Source organism: Crotalus tigris, unplaced genomic scaffold (assembly GCF_016545835.1).
Source record: "Crotalus tigris isolate CLP2741 ecotype Arizona unplaced genomic scaffold, ASM1654583v1 scf7180000018818.712119, whole genome shotgun sequence".
NCBI classification, from domain to species: Eukaryota; Metazoa; Chordata; class Lepidosauria; order Squamata; family Viperidae; genus Crotalus; species Crotalus tigris.
The window spans coordinates 286,995-302,552 of NW_024097211.1; the positions used below are offsets into that span (position 1 = coordinate 286,995).

Here is a 15,558-nt window from a genome sequence, read left to right on the forward strand (position 1 = left end):
TTAAACATGTTTGTATAAAGATGTGTTGTGATGCCATTGCCAACTGGCTGGCTGCTTTCCAAATGCCACGTTTTAGAAACATGTACTATTTCAGCCTAAATATCAACATGCACCTGACTTTTTAAAAAGTTCTGTTTGAAAATAGTTGATATAGCACAGTGATTTAATGTATTGCACAACAAGTAGTTCCTAATATCTCAAGAAAAGAGCTGACTATATGGAATATTTATATATTTTGGCATAGAAAAAAATATACTTCAGGTAGCAATCTTTAGCACTACTTTTATGTAAGCAAAACTCACATCTTTCTCTCCAGTATGCCAGGGGATTTTTGAAAAAGCCTGGATAATAATTTCTCTTTGATAGAAAAAATAACCAGATACAAGCGAAAATAAAAATCCAGTTGAAGATAGTCATTATAAGAGCCGAAGTTTTATTTTTAAATGCTGAAAAAGCCTTCGATCAATTGAATTGGCAATTTATGTTAAGATTAATTGAGGAGATGAATTTTGGAGAAAAAATATCACAAGCTTTAGGTGCTATATATCAAAAGCAAACGGCACAACTTATTGTTAATGGAGGCTTGTCAGAGGTTTTCACAATAGAAAAAGGTACAAGACAGGGATGTCCATTGTCACCGTTATTGTTTGTTTTAACATTGGAAATTTTGTTGATTAAAATTCGAGAGTCGCAGGAAATAAAAGGAATAGAAGTTAACAAAAAAGAATATAAGTTAAGAGCTTTTGCAGATGACTTGGTGGTTACTCTGTCTCAACCTATTTATTCTGTAGTAAAGTTACTACAATTGATTCATCAATATGGATGTGTTTCGGGTTTTAAAATCAATAACAATAAGACTAAAATATTACCTAAAAATATGATTAACCGGGATAAGCAGATTTTGGTTAATTTAACAGATTTTGAAGTTGTTGATAAGGTAAAATATTTGGGGGTTACTTTATCTGTTTCTAATGTAAAATTGTATAAGAATAATTATGAAAAGTTGTGGATCAGGATACAGAAAGATTTGAAGAATTGGGATAAGTTACAGTTATCTCTTATGGGTAGAATTGCAGTGATTAAAATGAATGTCTTACCAAAATTTCTTTTTTTGTTTCAAATGTTACCTATTTTAAAGAATGAGCTTAACTTAAATGAATGGCAGAAAGGCATTAATAAATTTATTTGGGCAGGGAAAAAACCAAGGGTAAAGCTTAAAATTATGCAAGATTTTCGTGAGAGAGGTGGACTCAAGGTACCGAATTTGAAATTATATTATGATGCTGTGGTCTTAACATTGATTAGTGATTGGGTAAATTTAACAAATGTAGAAATACTCCATCTGGAGGGTTGGGATTTACTTTTGGGATGGCATGCCTACTTAATTTTTAATAAAAAAGTGGATCGAGTTTTTAAATCACATATTATAAGGATTTCTTTACTTAGGGTATGGAGGAAGTATTATAAGAGTGATTTTAAAATACCTCTATGGGCCATACCTTGGCATGCGATAGAGGGGATAAGGAGAGGAGTTAAAATGGATAGGGTTTCTTATATACAACTACTTAGATGGGATGGTCAAAACTGGCAGTTAAAATCTTTGGAAGATTTAGTACATGAAAATATTACCTATTCATGGTTTCAATATAGACAAATAGTGGACAGATGGAAGATGGATTGTAATATGGGTTGGCTTAGAGAAGATGAAAATCTTTTTAAACAAGTAAAGGATCAAAGACAAACTCACATTAAGAGGGTTTACGGGGTTCTAGTGGAATTGGTTTCAGAATCTGAATTAATCAAAGATTGTATGATTAAATGGGCACAAAATTTTAGTGAACCAATCCCACTGGATACCTGGGAAATTATTTGGGTGAGGAATGTTAAATTTACACAAGCCCAGAACTTAAGGGAGAATTTTTATAAAATGTTTTATAGATGGCACCTTGATCCACAAAAAATGTCTCTTATGTACCCTGATTTACAGCCTAAATGTTGGAGATATGGTTGTTTGGATGCCACCTATTATCATATTTGGTGGTCGTGTAAAAACATAAAAGCTTTTTGGATTAAGATATGGTGGAATATTCAAAGAATTTTTAGAAGGAGGGTAAAATTTACTCCGCAATTATTTTTGTTAGGTATTGTTACTGATTGCAATGCTAAGGAGGTTATATTGATGTTAAATTTGATTACAGCCGCAAGGCTGCTAGTAGGGCAATATTGGAAGAAGGAATCTTTGCCTACCTTGCAAGAGTGGTTTTTTAAAGTTTCTTATTTGGTGGAAATGGCAAAGATTTCGGCTTTTTTAAAGGAGCAATCGCAAGAGAAATTTTTTGCTGTATGGGAAAAATGGATAAATTTTATACAACATAAATTGGATATAAAAAATATCATTTAGCTTTTTTATAACTTGTATATAATTTTTGATATTTTATAGATTATTTTCTTTTTTTCTCCTTTTTTTCTTTTTCCTATTTCTTTTCTTCTTTCTTTCTTTCTTCTTTTTTTTTCTTTTTAAGTATTTAATGTTTATGTCATATATATTTTATTATTAACTATTTTATAAGTTGTTAAAATTTGTTTAGGTTTTTTAATATATATTTTATTATTAACTATTTTATATGCTGTTAAAATTTGTTTAGGTTTCTTAAAATTTTAATTAAGCCTATATTCAGTTCTGGGAAGCTCGGGGGGGGGATGGAGGGGGTGGTTTGGGAGGGATTGGGTGAGGGTTGTTTTGTCTTTTTTTGTTGTTGTTTTTGTTATTTGTAAAAACTTTTAAAAATCTTCAATAAAAAAAAAGAGCCGAAGTTTAATAGGCTGCTTCTATTTTTGGTAGGCTTTTCAACGTCAAGTACAAGAAAGTTTAACTCAGCTAGAACTGATCAACAAACAGTACCGACGCTTGGCCAGAGAAAACCGCACTGATTCTGCTGGCAGCCTCAAGTTGATGGTCCACGAGGGAAACCAAAGATGGGACAATTTGCAAAAACGAGTGATCGCCATCCTCCGCAGACTTAAAGTATTCCTCCATTTTCGTTCATTTTAGTGCAATGTTTCTGCAGTTGAAGGGACAATTTTAAAAATAGCAGTTTTCTCTCTCTCTTTTGTTATCTTTGGATTTTGCTGTAAATGGGTAAAGGATATTACTAATAGGAAAAAGCTGAATCGTTTGGATTGCATAGTTACCTCACGTTTTCTTTTTTAAAAAAAATAGCATTTCATTGGCCAACGTGAAGAATTTGAGACGGCACGTGACAGCATTTTGGTCTGGCTTACAGAGATGGACTTGCAGCTCACCAACATAGAACACTTCTCAGAGTGTGATGTTCAAGCAAAGATAAAGCAACTCAAGGTACAGAAATATAAATCTAGAGGATCAAAATAATAAAAAAAGCAAAGCAGATTTTGTCATTAACTATATTTTTATGCAACATAATATGTATGAGGTAAAAATAATAAGCTTTAAAATTCATCACACACCCATAAGCAAGGTTGCGTATACTTGTATACTACGATGGTGCCACCTAGAGTCATGTTGAGATGGGTAGCTATACGAATATGATAAATAAATAATAATAAGTTAAAACAAGCTGTACTTACTACGAAAATTCTCTCCTTATCCATTGCTTTTCCACTGCAACTCATCCTCCTAATCAATTTATACCATATGTTTGCCACATCATAAAGTAAAACAGGAATTTGCCACTCAAGTCTTCTGTCTCAAATTAGTTTGTTGTTTAGGAATAAAACACATTCCTAAAATACATTTTACGCTTTTCTATTAGCTGTACAATTTAAAATAATTAAGGGAAATTCTCTATAAATTTTTACTACAATTCCTATCATTACGTACTTGCTGTCTAAGTCTCATGAGAGTAACTTTGTCATTACGAGATAGCCTCTCTGTGACACAAGGAAATTTTGATTCCAGGTTTGATTCCTTAATGATAAAAGAAAAATTAGTAAATGGCTAAAATCAGATTAAATATTGCCATCCGTTAGAAAATTATATCCTTTGCACTACTGCCTGTAGGGGTCATGACCAAAAACTGCCCTATTGAAGTATACTTTACAAAATACATTTCTTCTTTTCAAGCTGGTAGTTTTATAGGATGTTTATGTTTATATTTATATTAATATAGGCATCAGGCCTTGAGCAAAATTTGGGGCCATCATAACATAAAGACAGTTTTGTTTTTATTCTGTACAGTATCCCTAATGCACCCTGCCCTTGTTTAGCAACTACAATCTTTTCTTTAAATTGGAATATAAATAGTCACTAAGTGAATACGTGGCTAAGAGAAAGAGAAAGCGAGACACTGCGATGCCATTGGTTGCTGCTGTCACATTTAGATAAAGGTCTCTCATACATCTATGCAAGTGTTACTCTCATTCCAGCATGTGTTGTGATCAGGAGCATGACATTTGCTTCTTAAGTGTACTCAGTGATTGTAATTTTAAAAAATTACTGTCGTATTTGCGAACAATTGCTAAATGATGGACCACTCAGTGAGGAATGGCTGCAGAAATCTTTGCTAGATTTAAAATAAACCAATTTATTGGTTATATGTACCAGAAATATACAGCATTGCCAATGATCAGTCCCCATTGAAAAAAGAAGACTCCATAAAGAATTTATTATATAAATTTAGATTAATGCATAGATTGCCATTTTCTTCTAAACAGTTCCTCATTTATGTGACATAAGATTTTGTGGGGGGGGGGGATTAGTTAATAAAATGTACAGTATAGTGATTGGCCTCCGGGTCCTAACTTTTCTTATGTTCTATATAATAAATTACACATTGTTTCTCAGGCTTTTCAACAGGAGATCTCCCTGAACAACAACAAAATTGAGCAAATCATTGCCCAGGGTGAGCAACTATTAGAAAAGAGTGAGCCTTTAGATGCAGCTGTCATTGAGGAAGAGTTGGACGAGCTGCGACGTTATTGCCACGAGGTCTTTGGCAGAGTAGAAAGATACCACAAAAAATTAATTCGTCTTCCAGTAAGTGTTAACTTTGCTATATCAATATTTACACATTTTGTTAATGTTAGACATTATCACAGACTCTGTGTTCTCTTCTTCAAGCACCTACAGGTCTATAGCTGTTTTGGATATGTCATGTCCTAAGCGCAGCAGCCCCTTCAAAAGCCATTTTTTTGCATTCATTAGGGCAGGCCTGCACAAATTGTAGAGGAAAAACAGCCAGACTGATAAATGAAAAATAATCATTGGGCCACAAAGGAATACCTGTTGCACTGTTCAGGTGTTCAGTGGCTACGAAGCAGCAGCACTGAAACTGGAGGCCTCAGTGAAGCCTGAAGGCTTTGGAGACACTTGGCAGCATCTCCTTCCAGGAGGGGATGAATTTACTGACATTTTTAAAAATGTTGATGGGCCTTACAAGGCTGCTTGGCAGATAGCATGCAGTCCTGGGCTATATGTTTTGCAGGTCTGCATTTGAGCATCTCCAAATTACACTGCTGAAGTCTGGCAGTGGAGCTACTGTATATTTTTGGTAGAACATTTTTGGCGGGCAGAACACAAAATAGATTCATTAAGCCTCTTACACCTTCATATTGTTCTTCAAAGGCCCCCATCCACTACTTAAAAGTAACACTGCAAAAAAAAAAAGTCACTCATCTCTCAACTAAAAGAAGCCACTTTAAAGTTTCATGTAGATCTAAGGTCTGAGTTAACCATTTATCCTAAATATTCCCCTGTTTTTGTGAGGAAGTAAACATTTTTACATTAAGTCTTTTTTTTTCAGTCTACTAAGTGATCCTGCAAAATTTTATTTATATATAGAAGCACGAAGCCGAAAACACCAGTCTGAAGATGATGAATGGGACTTCGTCAAAATGTCGCCAAGACACTTCCAATTTGACGCGGGAGAAAACCCGAATAACCAAAGACCTACATATATATATATATATATATATATATATATATATATATATATATATATAACATTAAAAATGCGAATCCTGGGTGTACACATATCAATAAAAATATAGAAAAACGAACACCAGGATAAAAATAAACAAGACCGTTTAATATAAACAAGCTTGTAAGTAAAAGAGTTACTGAGCTTTCGTCGGCCAGACTGCCGACGTCATCAGTGTTGGAATGCTCCCTAATCACCTAACATTCCAACTCTGATGCCGATGAAAGCTCAGTAACTCTTTTATTTACAAGCTTGTTTATATTAAACGGTCTTGTTTATTTTTATCCTGGTGTTCGTTTTTCTATATTTTTATTGATACACACACACACACACACACACACACACACACATTCTTCTTCTTGACCTAGCAAACAGTAGAAGGGCTCCTTATGAAAAGCGTTCACTATTGTTTAATGTCTCCTTCCAGCTCACAGATGATGAGCACGAGTTATCCGATCATGAAGTGGATCTGGATGAATCAGCAGATCTTTCTGACCTGCACTGGCATGAGAAATCTGCAGACAGTGTCCTTTCCCCGCATCCTTCCTCCATTCTCTCACTGTCTCTTCCCCAGCCTCTCCGAAGTGAAAGGTCAGGGCGGGATACACCAGCTAGTGTAGATTCCATCCCCTTGGACTGGGATCATGACTATGACCTGAGTCGTGACCTGGAGACAGCTGTTTCAAGAGCCCTTCACTCTGATGAAGAAGGGAGGGAGGACAAAGATTTTTATCTTCAAGGAGCTACAAGCCTGACAGGTAAAATCTATCAACAGATCTCCATGATCTTCTTAAATCAGATCATCTCCCTTCAGCCGGCCATTATGATTGAGATGTTTGATGTAAGGTTACAGGGCCACTTCTGACTCTGAAAATCTTTACCAATATTCTCCAACTGGCACAGAAGGAATTAGTGAGATACAAGCAGTCCCCACATTAAGAACAAGTTCCGTTCCCAAGGTCTTTCCTTAAGCCAAATTTGTATGTAAGCTGATACACTGTGTAATGAACTTGAACCATTGCATATTTAACTTGAATCATTTTGTAATTAAATTTTGCTACAGTAGGCTCTATTTAAGTCCTTAAACTAGAATATTCTTAATCAAAATGGATTTATTAGATGACATTGCACAATTAGTCATTATAATTCTAGGGAAAAGGAGAGAAGATACATTTCAAGAAAACATTTGACTTGGTAAAATAATAGTTATTTTTATTGTATGCCTTTGGGAATTATGGCTCCTTGTCATTTCCTGTGTGTGAATTAGTGAAGGAAATCTTGTTGTCTCCTAATGCAGCAAACCCACATATGAATATGTCCATGTGGGTTTGTCATATAATGTCATATAATATGAACATATTCATATTATATGACATTATAATATCTGGTCATTACCTAACCCAAGTAATCATCAGTGCATTCTGATCAAATCAAATCAGAGCAGGCTAAACTTACCTAGTTCAATTAATTGATCTTGAAGAATAAAAACACAATGCAGATAACTCAGCATCTTTTAATGCAGTGGTTCTCAACCTTTTTAATGCCGCGACCCCCAACCAGTTGTAAGTCGAGGACTACTCAACTGGTCGTAAGTCGAGGACTATTCAACTGGTGCAGCACCGTTTGCAGAATGGGACTTTTGGCGGGCTCAGCAGGGCAGAGACAGCCTGGACAATTCCTATTGGCTTTTGAAAGCCAATAAATTAGACTCTATTCAAGAGAGTCTATTCTATTGGCTTTCAAAAGCCAATAGAATAAAAGGGAGTAGCACAGCTAAGGAAAAGGGGAAAAAATGGTGGACTGCGTTGTTTCGCGATCCCCGTGAAATGGTCATTCGACCCCAAATGGGGTCCCGACCCACAGGTTGAGAACCACTGTTTTAATGGAATTTTCTGCTCCTATGGAAAAAATAAAAAGTAGGAGAAAAAATATTTGATCCTATCTCCAGTTATATAGAAATAAATATGAATTTCAATCAGATTTTCCTTCAGATGCACATAGAAATGTGATCTAAAAGTCATTTACATTTAATTCTTCATTGTATTCTCTGAATCACACAAAGGAATGTCTGTGTATCTGTGATGCTTTCCTTACAATACTCAGATGATAAAAAAAAACTTTTGGCAGGAATACCGTAATTGTGTGACATAGATACATACTGTACATGCTTTCCACTATCTCCTCAGTTTCTTGCTAAAATCAATAACAGTGATTTTTGTTTTATGTTTTCTTTGGCACACTGCTAGGATGCTAGGCATTGGTGCACTGCTATTAATTTCTTTGACCAGTAGGTGTCATCATGTCCAGGTGCTGTCCAGCTGTTCATGTTCTTGACCTGCTATTGGATGCCTGCTTCTTTGATGGTGACTAGTTCCTGTTCTGGGAGATTGCTGTGAACTGTTCAGTTTCTGTGGTTGGTGCCTGTGCTGTTACTGGGCTGTTACATTGAGTACTTGGATGGTTCTTTGGAGAACAGGGCATTAGTCTTCTTGGCCTCTGCTTCTCTAATGCATCTCCTTAGTCTGGTAGCCAGTGCTGTGAGCTTTTGTTTAGTAATCTCTAGTGCTTCAGATAGAATCATGGAATCTTGTATTTTTTTCAGCAGCAGAGTCTTAATCTTAATTGTCCCATTCTTCTGTAATTCTATCAGTTGACTAACTCCTCACTGAGTTGCTTTGATCTTAGCCTCTGACCTATTCTGGAGAGGGAGATATGTACTACTATTCTGGACTGTGTAGACAAACATCTCCAGAATTATGGTGGTATAGCATATACAGTTCATTGCCAATAGAACATAATATTTGTAGCTCAGGGTTCAGCTGAGTAAGGGACAAGTGCAGTCCTTAGTGTTTGATTGTTTCCTTACAGATGTTGGTAATGAAAGGTCTACAAGAAAACAACCAAGCTCAGAAAGCGCCAAAGACCCCACAAGTTCATTGGTTTTATCGATGATCTCATATCAACAGCTATGCTCTGTAATGGAGGGAGTGGCAGTGACATTCCAGCTTCAGGTCCCCATTCAGTTATTCTTCCAGGTCTTGAGTCTAGGATGTAATCTTTCTCAAGTTGTATGAGCAGCTTCCTCTTTACTATGTCGAAGTTTTCTCTGTTGGTGTGGATGCAGATTTTCTGTCCATCTGTGGTTCTCACATATCCCCTCTTATTACTGTAGATCTACTGTGGTTGTAACATTCCATCAATTACAGGTTTTCTTGTTTCGCCCATATATGGTTTATTCCAGTAGCCTACTTATTGCTTATTGTCCCGGTTCCCAAGACGTCTGAGCACTGTGGCTCTTCCAGTTCATGTTACTCTCATATTTGAGGTAGGCAGGTGAACTATTAGGAGTATTTGCAAGGTCCCCTAGTAGTAAGTACTGTAAGTAGCAGCCAGGATTCAAACCTCAGTCTTCCATCTCAGAGGCAGAATTCTAACCATTATGCTATCTATATAAGCTTACCCACACTTTTGCATGTATTCATTCATTCATTCATTCATCCATTTATTCATCACTTTTGTATAGCCATCCATCTCACAAAAATGTGGGCATCATAAAATAAAAACAACCTTAAAAACAAACAATAATATTCCAAAATAAGAACATTGATATAATGTTTTAAAAAGAGAAGAACATTTTTGATGTTCCAGACAATGATGATGATGTTGTTGGAGGGACCTTGGAGATCATCTAGTCCAACCCCCTGCTCAGGCAGGAAACCGTATATCATTTCAGACAAACGGCTGTCCAGTCTCTTCTTAAAAACTTCTAGTGTTGGAGCATTCACCGCTTCTGGAGGCAGGTTGTTCCACTGGTTAATTGTTCTAACTGTCACACAGTTTCTCCTTAGTTCTAGGTTGCTTCTCTCGTTGGTTAGTTTCCATCCATTGCTTCTTGTCCTGCCTTCAGGTGCTTCAGAAAATAGCTTGACTCCCTCTTCTTTGTGGCAGCTCCTGAGATATTGGAACACTGCTATCGTGTCTCCCCTCGTCATTCTCTTCATTAAATTAGAGATACCCAATTCCAGCAACCGTTCCTTATATGCTTTAGCCTCCAGTCCTCTAATCAATATAGCCACTTCACTACTTCTCCATTTCCCTGAGATCCCCAAACCTGTTGACAGAGCCACATTTTGAGGGACTTCCGAAAGGCTACCAAGGATACATAAAAAATAGGTTTGGAGGTCTGGTCAAAGTCTCTTTCATTATTATGTTTCAAGAATGGCATGTATATGTGACAATGCCCATGTGTATAATAGCATAGATGACCAACTGAAAAAAATAATTTAAGATGTTCTTAGAAAAATCATGGAATTTGCATGAGATAAGCATCATGGAATATACATGTCAGCTTTCCCAAGTAGACCAGACAGGAAACATGACCAGATAAGCTAATTCTACTTTATTATAAGGCTACGTTAACAAAATCTTGCAAGTTTAAATATACAACTCTTTCTCCTTGACAGCCTGAGAAACTAGGGAGGATCCTTTCTGAATGTCTTTCTCCACCCATTATGCAGCTGCAGGCTGTGCCTTCAATTATCTGATCAGCATTTCTTCACCCAGTCTCTCTAGATATTGCTCACATATCATTACAGTGGCATCTTGCACCTGGTTATGCTATTTTCTTGCACTACATTACTTCCAGGTTTGAAATTATAGAATAGGTTCCAACTTGTGATGACACTGGATTTAAGATCTGTCTTTACTTGAGTTACTTCCACTTTAATGTAATAAGGGTTTTATTTTCATTAAGGAGTTCCCCTTACACTGCCTCTTTGTGCCCTCCATGTTTTTGTCAGATGTGCTCTGGAATCCCCTAAGCATCTAAAATAGTCTAGAAAAGAGTTTTGGGATCGGTGGATGAAAGAGAAAGTCTGTTTCATTAAGGATTACTATTATAGCAATATAGTATTGGATATAGACCAGACACTGTGATGAATTTCAGTTCTCTTTCTCTAAGCAAAATGTGGATAAACTAGGTAAATTATTTTCTTTTGAAATTTACAGATTCCTTTCAATAATTATTGCTAAGAATCAATGGCTGTGTTTTATCTTTGCAGATGTAGTGATTCCTGAGAGCCCTGAAGCCTATATAAAACATACTGAAAATGCTCTCAAAAATGTCTGTGGTAGGCATTAAAAAGCCTAAAATTTCTATAATCCTAAAATACTTCTAGTAGAGCTTTCTTAACACATCTGCTGCTTTATTCATTATTTAACCAATCACTCTAATTCACTCAGATGCACCAACAAATTAAAAACTATTTTCTCACACAAAACATACCTTATAAAATATTGTTGCTTCCAGTTGGATGTTTGGCAAACTCACAAAATTTGAGGTCTCTCTTTTTTTTAAAGTATAATACAGAGTTATAGTGCTAACATCCCTGTCTCATATTATGTGAGCTGAGGGAAAATGCATCCATATATATTGTATTGGATTCAGATAAGAAATAACTAATATCACCAACTGTATACATTTCTTGTGCTATACTATAAGGAAGGTTTTGCAAGGCCAATAAGCATTACATGGGTGGAACTGAACCAATATAAAGGTAGTCCTGGATTTGCAACCGTTTGTTTAGTGACTGTTCCAAGTTACAACAGTACTGAAAATAGTGACTTATGACCATTTTTCACACCTAAGACCATTGCAGCATCTCCCTGATAACATGATCCAAAATCGGGAACTTTGTAATTGACATGTATTTATGACATTTGTACTGTGCCGGGGGTCATATGATCCCTATCTGAAACCCTCCCAACTGACTTCTGATGAACAAAGTCAACGGGGGAAGCTGAATTCACTTAACGGCAGTGCAATTGATTTAACAATTGATTTAACAATTGCACTGATTCGCTGAACAATTGTGGCAAAAAAGATTGCAAAATGGGGCAAAAGGCACTTAACAACTGCCTTGTTTAGCAATGGAAATGTTAGACTCAATTGTAGTCATAAGTTGAGGACCACCTGTAGTGTCAGGTTGGCTTCCCTTCTCTGCATTATCAGACCTTCTTGTACAATTTGAAAATATTGGATGGCATTACACACTGCACAAGCTGACCTCTGCTCTCACAAGATCTCCTCTCTCCTTTATGTTCCATGCGTAGACATCACATCTTTTCCACTATTCCTCAGTTTTACTATTTCTGTTTGGAACTTGCATCCGAAGAGAGAGATTTAGTACCGCCAATAATTTCTACTATGCTGAGAGGTAGATGTAACTGGATTTTATTCCGGAAGAGGTTTTTTTAAAGCATAAAATATGAATGCTGAATATTCTCCAAGTATTTCTGATTATGTCTGTAATAAAGGAAGGTGCTGTGTCTTTTTTAATAGCAAATATGTATCCTGGAGTCATTTTTACTGCTTTGCAGTTTAGTTTTCTACTTTAAAAAAAATCTGTAAAATATAGATATATAAAACCCAAATATTCAGGGTTTGGGTCATACTGTTTTCCTTGCATGCTAGAAAACTAGAAATAGACACAAGGAAGCATCCCATCTCTGAATTTGAAAGAAAATTAATGGATCACTCAAATTTCTGGGGATTTTTTGTTTGTTTTTGTAATTTATCCAAAAGTAGCCATTTGTTTTCATCTGGGATATACTACTGCAGTCTGAAGCAAATTGTAGGGGATATGAAATTATTTGAAAGGAAAACAGAATGTAGTTTTTTCTCTCTCTCAAACACTCTTCTTATTTACCTAGTGAGAACACCACAAATATTTTAAAAATGTCTGAAGATGCAATAATACAAGTAGAATATTTTGCCTTCCGTTCAGAGCAATTTCTAAAAATAGTTTGCTTTGGTCAATAGTATATATTTTCTCCTTAAAAAAAATCACTTGTCCTCAATTACTTACCCATTTGCAAATTACTTGTAGATTTAATTTGTCACAGACATGCTATTCAGTCATGCTTCCTAACCTAATTAACCCCACTCTCCATTTTATCAGTCTGAGATATTTTAGCTGCTTGAGTTGATAACATCTCATTTGTATAATTACTGCAGGAGAACCAGGTTCCTTGGAAACACATATTCGGCAGCTTGACAAAGCTTTGGACACAAGTCGTTTTCAAATACAGCAAACGGAGAATATAATCCGCAGTAAAACCCCTACAGGGCCTGAGCTAGATTCTAGCTACAAAGGATATGTAAGTACTATGAACATTGCTACCTACTGGCTGGATATAAAATTGAACGACTCAATGTACAGAAACGGTAACTTCTAACCTTAAAAAGAATGTGAAGTGCTGCTGTCCTAACAAATTAATAGTGGCATAAGTTATCACAGGCCACAAGTCCATCTTGAAACATACAAAGTGGACCAGGATTATTCTGGATGGATGGATGGATGGATGGATGGATATCTCATAGTTCCAAATGCTAGTGGAAATTATGGATTCTTAACATACATGCAACAAATAAATGCTATTTATATCTCACCTGTTTTGCTCATCCTCAACCCAGCCATACAAATAATCATCCACACATTTTTATAATGAATCTTCTGAGTTTTATCTAGTTAAACAGTTTGCAAAACAATTGGCAGAAATTATTTTTTCATTGTCATTATTGTGTGTGTTCAATGCATTGCATGCCCCTTCTAATTAATGTTTGTATTATAGTACAAATGCAATGATCCAAGTAAGCTTGTATACATATTAAATAATTGTCAAAATTATGACTAAACCCCAAATCTTAGCTAAACTGGAAATATGGCTACTGAAAAGATATTTGGGGGGTTCTTTTAAAAAACAGATGAAGCTTCTGGGTGAGTGCAGCAGGAGTATAGATTCAGTAAGGCGGCTTGAACATAAACTGAAAAAAGAAGAGGAAAAGCTGTCTGGATTTATTAACCTGAACAGTACAGAGACACAAACATCTGGTAAGTAATAGTCACACCTCCATCTAAATATATGAAAAACAAGCGGTAATAATTTACCATGCACACAGGGTACTATCCGTACATCTGAATGCCCTCTCTTTCCTAGCCCCATTGTATTCCACTAGGACCTATGGTGAGATTAGAGATGTGGTCCTATTTGATGGGACATACCTTGAGATCAGTTGGGAATCACACAATTAATGTTCCTAATCACTTTGAGGCACAAGCAGGCACTAGCGCTAAGGCAACTTCAATATGCTTGGAACTTAACTCTTTATCAAGATAACAATTGTGGATATTTAATTAGTTTCTGAAATGATTTTGAGAATATACCTAGATCTAGGATATTATCTCTTTTAATAAAATCAGTGGCATCCAGGAGACAAGAGGGAACAGAACAATTGTAGCAGGTTCACAACTTTAAGCCTTGATCCTTTTGTACAAACAATTTTTTTTCTGTTCAACACTTAATCATTTTGTTTGTAAATTAGTTTCTGGTCATTTTTTTTAGTTCTGGATTAAATTGAAACCATTAATATAGGTGACCTCATTGAAAATGAATTTGGAAAAAAATAGATGTGGACTAATTATTGTGGTAATGTAGTATTTTGGTTGTAAATACAAGTATAAAAAGTTATTTTAATAGAAATTGATATAATCTGGTCAGATTGAACATTCTATCATACGCCTAGTACTCTAGTAATAATAGCATAAAGTTTAGTTTTTTAATGATAAATCTTCCTTTATTAATAGTATAAGTTAGTGACTTAGTAGATTTTAATTTGGAAACTGGGTAGGGTTTTTCGTGAAGGAGAATTCACAGCTATGATTCAAACCCTTATGAAATCGGGTCAAAGTAATCCTGATCCCATCTCCTCTGAGTAGGTCTTAAAGAGTCCTGTTCTGCAAACATTCATTCCTTTTCCCAGGGCTGATTCTTGTAGCTTTCCAGTAATTTACAAGTAGTTCTTGTTTAAAAACTCGTGTTCAGCGACTGTTTGAAGTTATAATGCCATTGAACAAGGAGACTTAAGATGGCGGCGCCTGGATTGGCTGCAGCTACATTGGCCCTCGAAGGTGAAAAAATTTTGGAGGAATATAGGCCACATGATCGGGAAAGTTTTAATTCTTTGAGCAACGTAGTAGGACTAAGCTAACATATGACCGACAGCTTTTAGCTGTTTTGGAACTGTTGGTGAGACTGTTAAAAGTTGTTTGCATTGTTTGAAATTGTTCTGCCAGCAGCAAAATCTGACTGCTGGCACAGCAACAGATTATATGCAAATCAGGTCTGTTTCTGAAGGAAGCAGAGGAGGAGAGGTCCTGGGGCTTATGGAGCGAAAGAACCGGATGAGGCTGTCAGCAGGCCCAGAGGAAGGGAGAGAAGCTTTTGGAAGAATCAGAGGCAGCGGCAGCATGCCCCAGGGGCGAAAAGAAGCAAGGCCCTTTTAAGGAAAAGGTAGAAGAGATAGGATCAGAAAAAGAAAAGGAGGCGAGGTTTATCGGGCTAATTCACATGGAGCTCTGTTTCTATCTGTCCTGTTTGCCATTGTTCGCTCCCTAGAGACTAAAATGGATTTGAGCTGGCCACGAAAAAGGAGTGTATATCGGAGGTGGTGACCCTTTGAGAGTGTAGGCAACAAAATGTCATGTTGATGTATGCCAATTGGTGGACATTCAAAGTGACAATAAAGTTATATTATTATTGT

At 36.1% G+C, this 15,558-nt stretch overlaps 1 protein-coding gene across 22 annotated transcripts in view; it reads left to right on the forward strand.

Moving 5' to 3' along the window:
• SYNE1 (spectrin repeat containing nuclear envelope protein 1) overlaps positions 1-15,558 on the forward strand; it is a 306,096-nt gene that overhangs the window by 272,733 nt on the left and 17,805 nt on the right. For 15 of the 22 annotated variants that reach the window (XM_039356302.1, XM_039356306.1, XM_039356308.1 and 12 more), the window contains 7 exons: positions 2,843-3,025; positions 3,221-3,358; positions 4,823-5,014; positions 6,385-6,715; positions 11,018-11,086; positions 12,973-13,115; positions 13,723-13,849. In XM_039356302.1, coding sequence (XP_039212236.1) covers positions 2,843-3,025; positions 3,221-3,358; positions 4,823-5,014; positions 6,385-6,715; positions 11,018-11,086; positions 12,973-13,115; positions 13,723-13,849 — 1,183 coding nt within the window. The remainder of the gene's footprint in view (positions 1-2,842; positions 3,026-3,220; positions 3,359-4,822; positions 5,015-6,384; positions 6,716-11,017; positions 11,087-12,972; positions 13,116-13,722; positions 13,850-15,558) is intronic. The other 7 variants (XM_039356310.1, XM_039356312.1, XM_039356323.1 and 4 more) reach the window with 2 other exon arrangements.